Genomic DNA, 9,058 nt, shown 5'->3' with positions numbered 1-9,058 from the left:
TCGGGAGAGCATAAAGAGCCACGCAGCCAAGCAGTGGTGCAGAAGCACAAAGCACATGTCTCTCACCTCTGGGTTTACAGAGTTATTCTCAGATGATTTTGTGGATAACAAGATGTGGGTGAAGCTGTCTTGCTTCCTGAAAATATCTCTGTATCCATAGGCACTCTTTGTCTGCCTCACACTTAAAGGCAACCACTTGTCCAAAGGATGGTTTCCTCTGTCACCAATAAATTTCCTTTTCCCAGCCATCACTCCTTAACAGACATCTGTATGTTGGCTGATAGCACATCCATGAATGGAGATGTACCTGTCAAGGGTTTGAAATCACATTGGTCTGTGATTTCCTATAACCAGTTCTCTTCCACTGTCACCTCAGAATTAGACCAGAAGCTGGTCTCAGTTCCAGTACTTATCAACACAACTATGTCAATATCAGAACTTTGTCAAAGTCTAGTTCAAAAATACCTTTCAGTTTCAATCTATGCCTGACAGAAAATCCACCCCCAACTTTTTTGGTCTAGGATATGTACAGCTATAAATTGGGAGACTTTTAGAGAATGAGATTAGAGAGAATGGGTCTCCTGGATGGGATCTGCTATAGGTATGACAAGTAGGAAGGAAAAAGAAAACAGCATAAGGAAATATGATTAACAAGGCCAAAGTGGTCAAAGGACATCTCTCCAGTGCAAGAAGGTCCTTCTGACAAACCTGTTCTTGTTGAGCCATGGCCTGGTATGGTGGTGCCACTTTAGACTCTGGTCCCATTATGGCAACATACATGTCACAGCTTCTTCCTTCGAAGGCCTAGGCTCTCTACCAGAGGTTCATCCCACATTCCTACCTCTGCTTCCTAAAAGGGTACACATATCAAGGGGCTCTCTTCTTTCCGCCTACAAACATTCTACCAGTGTTCCCTCATGACACAACTCCTCAATGCCAATCTGGGTGTTTTGCCTTGACTCCTAATATATCGTCTCCAGAGCCTAACATTTGTTACATTTCCTCCTTTTGGTACTGGGGACTGAACTGAGAGCTTTGTGCATGCCAGGCATATACTCTACCACTGAGCTGCATCTTCAGCCAGAGCTTTGATTATACTAGTCAAGGACTCAATTATTTGATACAATTACCAAGGCACATGAGAATAAGGGAGATGCTGCACTTAGCATTTGGACAAATAATCACCCTGTCTATAGAAGTCACCTCAACATTAACTTGTGTGGCAATGAGTGAAGAGCTCTGGCTAGGAGAAAACAAAAGCCATGTCTGAGAAATACATGATAATATACTGGTAAAATTATCAACATGAGTTTTCTGAGGGATGAGCCATGAGTCATTAATTATGAACCAAGAACTACTTCTTCAAAAGTGTAAAGAAATAAGCCAAATCCACCAGAAAAGACTCAAAAAATGGTACATAAGAGAAAACAAAACTGTTCTTAGTCAAACACTGGTAAATAGGCTGGGTGGGCCCTCCACCACAGCTTGGCCTCAATCCTTAACCCACTGAGGAATGAGAGTGCCTTGGTCAGGCCTGCCTTCAGTTCAGACCCAGCAGCCTTAGAGGATTTGGAGTCATCCAACCTGGTCAGTTCCAAGACTAGAGACCCAGGGATGTCAATTTGCTGGCCCACACCTACTCCCTAGGACTCCCACATTGGAAGCTACTTGCACGTTGATCTGCCCTGGGGCTTCTAGTCACACAACAGTCTCTCTGGCAGTTTACTTACTGCTGAGTGAGACCAACTTGGCTTAAAGATCTCTACCCCTCTCCTCCCCACCCTACCCCAACCTCAGGCCTGGTATAGGAATGCTTAAGGAACTTACTATCTCCCAAATTTACTAGAATCCAGAAACTTGCACCTCACCCGGTAGTATCTTTCCTTAGAGCTTCCTAAAATTTGCTGGATTCCCAGAAGTCCTGTTTCTGAAGAAAAAGGGGCTCTTACAAGTTATTGGTGGCCATGGAGGAATGCCTGACACAGACAACGTACCTGGAGCCTCACTGCAAGAAGAATGAAAGATTCTGGCAAAAAGAACTAGTGAATGATTTGGCCTCTGGTGAAAACAGAAGAGTTCACCCTCTTCCTGGCCATTGTGTAGGTTCTAAGCAATTGAGATTTCTGTCTCACTCATGTAAACATACCCAACAGGCTGGATCTTTTTCCCTTACAACCCCCTGTGGGCCTCAGACAGCTTCGAATGCTGGAAAATGAGTATGAGAATGGGTCATTGGGCCATGTCTCCCTTCCACTCCTTGACTTGGAAGTACTGAATCAAGCAGATATTGATACGCTATAGGACTGGTCATCTTCTCACTCCCTCACACAACTAGACTCATTTCTGTCCTTAGAGCTGCCAGATGCCTTGAGAACCTACCCTGGCAACCAGGATCTTGCACTCATCTTGTGAGTGCTGCTTTGCTGCCAACTGAACTGTAAGCACAGGGATTGGGGTTCCTGCTACTGTTTCTGGGGAATGTGAATGAAATCCCTCTGAAGGGGCATGAGACCAGAACCTGTGGTGGTCTGAAGGAGAAGTAGATCCTTAATGGCCAGTATTCATACCTGCATTTTGTGGTCCCATTCCCAAAGAGGAATGCATACTAGCTGGCAGGTAAAGCAAGTCCTGTGTCAGAATGAAGGAGGAAGAGGCCGTGCTACCTCAGTGCCCAGACATGTCTTGAACATCAATCCCTTCAGTACTCTAAACATCACGTTGGTACTAGGAAAATTGTAACATCTAGATCTGGTTTACTTTCTCTTCAAACTGTTTGTATGCTACTGGCATGTTATTGAGAGTCTGCTAACTTTAAAACTGGGCCAGGGAAAATAAACATTGGCACTTGTCATCTTCCTCTTCAAAATAGTAGGAACGCCATGAATTTGAAACTCTTCTTGAGCACTATTCCTATATTGCTAAGATTAAATCCTGCTGGCCAACTTTATATTTCAAATACATTGAAAGAAAAAAAGGGATATTAAAGAAGAATAAGAACTCAAGAGTATAAAATGTATACTTTATTCATATAAATAGGGCTTTAAAATAATACTATTTAAAAGAAATCTTCATTTTTACATTCACCATCAGTGAGTTCCTGACTGGAAAGGCTGTGCATGATGATACACAGCAGGGACCTCACTGCACGACAACAGGAGCTCAGGAAAGCACCATTCATTTGAGAAGTAGTAGGCAGGCTCTGACAGTCCTGTTGCATTGCTACCAATGGGAAGTCTTAAACTTCTTCCTCCACCAAGTCTTCTTCAAATTCCCCCTGTTCATCAGCAGTGGCATCTTGGCACTGCTGGTACTCGGACACCAGGTCGTTGATATTGCTCTCAGCCTCAGTGAACTCCATCTCATCCATGCCTTCTCCCGTGTACCAGTGCAAGAATGCCTTGCGCCGGAACATGGCACTGAACTGCTCTGAGGTGCGCTTGAATGGTTCTTGGATGGCTGTGTTGTTGCCGATGAAGGTGGCTGACATTGTGAGGCCACGCGGGGGGATGTCACATACAGCTGTCTTCACATTGTTGGGAATCCAGTCTGCAAAGTAGCTGCTGTTCTTGTTCTGCATGTTAAGCATCTGCTCATCCACCTCCTTCATGGACATGCGGCCTCGGAAGATGGCAGCTGCTGTCAGGTAACGACCATGGCGGGGATCACAGGCGACCATCATGTTCTTGGCGTCAAACATCTGCTGGGTGAGCTCGGGCACTGAGAGAACATGGTACCGCTGGCTGGCCCGGCTGGTCAAGGGTGCAAAGCCAGGCATGAAGAAGTGTAGGCGGGGGAAGGGCACCATATTCACGGCTAGCTTGCGCAGGTCTGCATTCAGCTGGCCGGGGAAGCGCAGGCAGGTGGTGACTCCACTCATGGTGGCTGACACCAGGTGATTCAGGTCTCCATAGGTGGGTGTGGGCAGCTTCAGGGTGCGAAAGCAGATGTCATACAGGGCCTCATTGTCGATGCAGAAAGTTTCATCTGCATTTTCCACCAACTGGTGGACAGACAAGATCGCATTGTAAGGGTCTACCACGGTGTCTGACACCTTGGGGGAGGGCATGACGCTGAAGGTGTTCATGATGCGGTCTGGATACTCCTCTCGGATCTTGTTGAGAATCAGGGTGCCCATGCCTGATCCAGTGCCACCTCCCAGGGAGTGGGCCAGCTGAAAACCCTGGAGACAGTCACACCTTTCTGACTCCCGCCGCACCACATCCAGCACGGATTCCAACAGCTCGGCTCCCTCCGTGTAGTGGCCTTTTGCCCAGTTATTGCCTGCCCCGCTCTGGCCTATCAGACACAAAGACATGATGAGACACACACTCCAAGAATAATGATTGTGCCTGTCCTATTGTGAAGACAATAGGACTCTTCTGAGCTAACCTTTGCTATTACATTAGATACACTTTGTTGAAATAAAGGAAATGTTTTCAATGTATCTGGGACCCTACAAATCACCTAGGTTCTAAAGAAAAGTAAAGACAGTGTGAAGGAAAATACATTTTAACCCAAATCATGTACTTCTAGAAATGAAGGACCGAGCCTGCCTCAATACTGGAAATGTAGTTACTTTCACAAGAGGGACAGGAGCACAGTGTGGTCAGAGGGAAGCTAAACTGCAAACACCTGTCTGCATCTTGCTCACACATAGCTGTGCTTTGATTTCTGGTGTCCTGAAGTGGTTCTGTTATTGCCAGGCCTCTAAAAAGACCAGCAGTGCTGAAACCTTGTTGGTGGCTTTCTCTACTTGCTGCTCTTTCCCTTCAGAGGCATCTTTGTCATAGAGGGCTTGCAGAGTTGCACTGATCTAAGCTGTCTGAGTGGCCAGGGGCATGACTCCCGTGGACTGGAATAGGTGGGTTAGGTGAGGACAGTATCTAGGTGGATAAAGGCTCAGCCCAGGACTGGAGTGCGTGGATGTTAGGACCCATGGACCATGATTACTTACCAAAAATGAAGTTGTCTGGCCTAAAGCTCTGGCCAAATGGTCCCGATCTCACTGAGTCTAATGTTCCAGGCTCTAGGTCCACCATGATGGCCCGAGGAACATATTTGTTGCCTGTGAGAAAAAGAGTTGACTTAGGCCTATACTTGACAAGGAACTTAGGGGGCAGAGCTTATGATTCTAAGTGAATCTCAGCATTCATTACAAAAATTATAGTATTTGAGACATGGAAACAGAAAAGATATCTTGAGCATGAATCCCCATGCATGAGGCTTCAGCAACTTTAAGGATGTTTGCAGTTGTCTATTTCCATGAATATTCATTCCTTTGCTTTGGGCATGGTGGCTGAAATCTCAGCTACACAGGAGGCAAAGATGAGCATCAGGCTTTGAGTCTAATGGTGCAAAAGAAAGGTGGCAACACCTTTTTTTGTGGTTCATCATGGGGCTTGAACTCTGGGCCTGGGCACTGTCCCTCAGCTCTCCAGCTCAAGGCTAGCACTCTATCACTTGAGCCACAACCCCACTTTCAGTTTTCTTATTGGAGATAAGAGTCTCAGGGACTTTTCTGCTCAGGCAATATTTGAACCATGATCCTCATACCTTAGCCTCCTAAGTAGCCAGCATTACAGGAATGAGTCACCAGTGCCTATCAGCAAGAAACTTTCTCTTTTTTGTTAATTTTATTTTATTGTAAAGGTGCTGTATAGAGGAGTTAGTTACATGAGTAAGGAAATGAGAACATTTCTTGTCAAAAATTGTTACCCCCTACTTTGTTGTTCTCCCACTATCCCTTCCCTTCCCCAATTACCTTTCTCAAGAAATGAACCAGGTTCATGCCTATAATCCTAGCTACTCTGGAGGCTGAGATCAGAAGATCACTCTTCAAAGCCAGCTGGAGCAGGAAAAGTCCTTAAGACCCTTATCTCTTATAAACTGACCAGAAATGTCACTGTGGCTCAAGAGGTAGAGCTGCTTGCCTTGAACTGAAGAGTTGAGGGACAGTGCCTAGGCCCAAAGTCCAAGCCACATGACAGACACCCCAACGCCAAAAAAAAAAAAAAAAAGGCAGGTATGGCTATTCACCAAGTAGATGTAGGGGAATTTAAGTGTAAGTCTTTCCTGGAGAAAACATATATACAATATATATTTCTTGTCTTATAATGTTTCAATAATGGTTATCAAATAGCACACATCCTTGTATTCAAATACTCAGAGCAACCTTGAGCAATGACTTTCAATTTCCCATTTATCCTGATTTGGCCCAAGGGAAAGCAGTTAACATGATGTAAACACCAGTTTTAGAATACCCCATTCCTAAACATTCACATGAAGAAAACTGGCCATCCTGCTGGATATACAGGATCTAATAAAGACACAACCTAAAATTCTGTTCATAGAGTGACACAATCCAACCCAACCACTGTCAACCAAGGTGAGGACATCCCAAAATATAGATCTATAAAACTCAAATTAAATACCTTTGTACTTTTGTTTGTACTTGTTCATTGGATTAATAAATAGGAAAGGCAATTATCCACGATTCTGTTTGTATACAATAATGTAGAATGGAAATTCAATATAAAATTAAATGATGTTTACATTGACAGTTACAAAAACTGAAAATCTACTTTGTAGACTTCAATTAGGCTATTTATGTTAGGAAAGACAATATGAATCATTTAAAAGCAATGTTTACAAATTAGTATTGGTTTTTTCTACATCAAAAGAATGTTTTCTTACTTTAAAAACCTTAAAAATAATTTATTGTTGGCTAAGTATTAATGTTATAGATCTCAGGGTGAGACACTTTATTTGTGCTTTGTGATTTGGAGTATTCTCATATATATTAGTGACTGAACATCCCTCTTTAAAATTTTTAAAATTTTCTTTTTCAAAATATTGTTTTAGAAATTTAATCTATATTTTAAAGAGGCAATGTAACTTGGCTCTGGTTGCTTACGGGTGTAATTCTAGCTACTCAAAAATCTGAGATAAGACCTTAGCATCGCATATTGAAGTCAGCTGTGGCAGGAAAGTCTGAGAGACTGATCTCCAAGAAACTACCCAAAACAAAAGAAGCTCTTAGAAAGTGCCCAGGCCTTGAGCTTAGGATGATCAGCACACAAACAAATGGCACTGGATTATATTATATTTTATCAGTTGTTTTAGAATGCATATTTAGGCAGTCTCATTTTTAATTATGTGAAATGGGCTCACACCTTTAATCCTAGCTACTCAGAAGGCTGAGATCAGAGAATCACGGTTCAAAGCCAACCAGGGCACAAAAAGCAGGCAAACTGTTATCTCCAATTAAACACCAGAAAACTGGAAGTGGCACTGTGGCTTAAGTGGTAGAGCCGCTTGCCTTGAGCTGAAGAGTTGAGCAACAGTGCCTAGGCCCAGAGTTCAAGCTCCATGACCAGAAAAAAAAATCCAGGTGTGGTTAGTCAGCAATTAGAGGTAGGGGGAACTCAGGTATAAGGCTTTCCTGGGCTAATTCACAAGAATATACTCAAAAATTAAAACAAAGTATCTGGTGGAGTGGCTCACTTATGTACAGCACTTGACTTATAAGATCAAGGTCCCAAATTAAAACTACAATACTACCATAAGAAAGGCAGGAACTCCTTCCTTTTCATTAGTATTCCCCTGGGAACTATTTTGCCACCGTATGGGAAACCAGATGGGAGACACTCACCAGTTGTCTCATTGTAATACACCTCGATTCTCTGCCGCTGTAAATGGCTGTCTCCATAGTAGTTGCCAGTGCAATCAATATTATGCTCATCGCTTATCATTTCCCAAAATTGAGATAGAAATAGAAGTGTATTATGACCTAGAATGTTAAGTGTCCCAACAATGCATTTTAAAGTAACTATAAGAAACCCATGTCCTGTTGACACAAATATATTTGTAAAAAATAATTACATTTTCTAAATTAAAAAAAGCACAGAAATGGGTGGCATTTTAGTTTTGTTAAGCTCTTTGTTATCTGGCTGAATAGAAGACATCTGGGTTCTATGAGTATTCCATCTTATGCAGTACCATATTCTGTTTGTATTCTATGACGAGTAACTAGCCTTACATGGACATGAAATTGCCAAAGCAGTAACTTGAAGACTCAGTTAGAAGGGTCTCCAGAACCCCAAGTGTCCTCAGAGCATACACAACAACCAATGATTTAGAAAACACCCAACTTAAGGGAGCTGAGATGGGGCATGAAACTCAGAGAAATTTGCATTAAGGTAGAAGACCTGTTCTCAATTATCTGACACTCATCAGTTAACGCAAAGGGAATTGTCTGTACCTTTCAGCTCAAAAACACTGCATTCCTTGAATTCAAACCAGACCAAACGTGCATTAGTCTATTCCCAGGAAACTAAATACAAAGACTTGAGTCTCAGGTAAGACTAAGACATGCAAGGGATTTGAAACCACCCCAGCCTTGTTTAAAAACCACACCCACCAGGGCCACACAAATTAGAGAAATTGGAGAAGCTATCTGGGGGACATCATTTGCAGAAGGTTAGGGACCACTATGGAGCCCCACTTACTTCAGCCTAGCCATGACCACCACCACCTCCAAACTCCAACCCGTCCTCCTTCTCCTTCCCCTAAATTTGAGACTTGGATCCTAGGCCAGTGCCATGCTCACCTTTGCGCCAATCTGGTTGCCACACTGGACTGCCTGTATGTACACAATCTCCCTCATGGTGCAGGGCTGCAGAGCTGATGGATGTATGTCTTCAGCAGTGGTGCCCACAGAGGCAAACAGGTAGAGCTGGGAAGCAGGAATCTGACACAGTGAACTCAGATCCCCATTTATACCTCTGATTGTTACAGGGGCAGAGGAGGTGGGGCGGACTTGATTATAGGTGGAGCCAGCAGGTGCTCCAAATCAATCTCCCTATTGCTGGGTAATCAGAGGGCCCTACCAGTTCCTACCTACTCTGGCATCCAGCTGCCAGCTGCAAGTCCATTAGCACAGCTCCCACTCTATTTGGATCATCTGGTCATCCTGCCATCCACTCCCCACTCTGACTCACAAGAGAGGCTGAACCCTGGGATCCAGGAAAGAAGAGGAGGAACATCCTCTGCACAAGGT

At 43.7% G+C, this 9,058-nt stretch overlaps 1 protein-coding gene across 4 annotated transcripts; it reads right to left on the bottom strand.

Moving 5' to 3' along the window:
* Positions 1–3,235: 3,235 nt before the first annotated feature.
* On the bottom strand, positions 3,236–8,665 carry LOC138814783 (tubulin beta-2 chain-like). 4 transcript variants are annotated; one of them, XM_070003863.1, is made up of 4 exons: positions 8,611–8,665; positions 7,648–7,762; positions 4,955–5,091; positions 3,236–4,296 (listed from the first exon to the last, which is right to left on the bottom strand). In XM_070003863.1, the coding sequence occupies exons 1-4, from the start codon at positions 8,663–8,665 to the stop codon at positions 3,236–3,238; spliced, it is 1,368 nt and encodes a 455-aa protein (XP_069859964.1). The 4 variants fall into 4 exon arrangements, with proteins under 4 accessions (XP_069859964.1, XP_069859965.1, XP_069859966.1 ...); XM_070003864.1 differs by having other exon boundaries at positions 4,955–5,065; positions 7,652–7,762; XM_070003865.1 differs by lacking the exon at positions 4,955–5,091 and having other exon boundaries at positions 7,646–7,762.
* Positions 8,666–9,058: the final 393 nt, after the last annotated feature.

Source organism: Dipodomys merriami, unplaced genomic scaffold (assembly GCF_024711535.1).
Source record: "Dipodomys merriami isolate MVZ:Mamm:240054 unplaced genomic scaffold, mDipMer1.0.p SCAF_610, whole genome shotgun sequence".
NCBI lineage: Eukaryota > Metazoa > Chordata > Mammalia > Rodentia > Heteromyidae > Dipodomys > Dipodomys merriami.
Note: the sequence above shows the minus strand (reverse complement) of the source record. Positions and strands in the feature narration are given on the sequence as shown.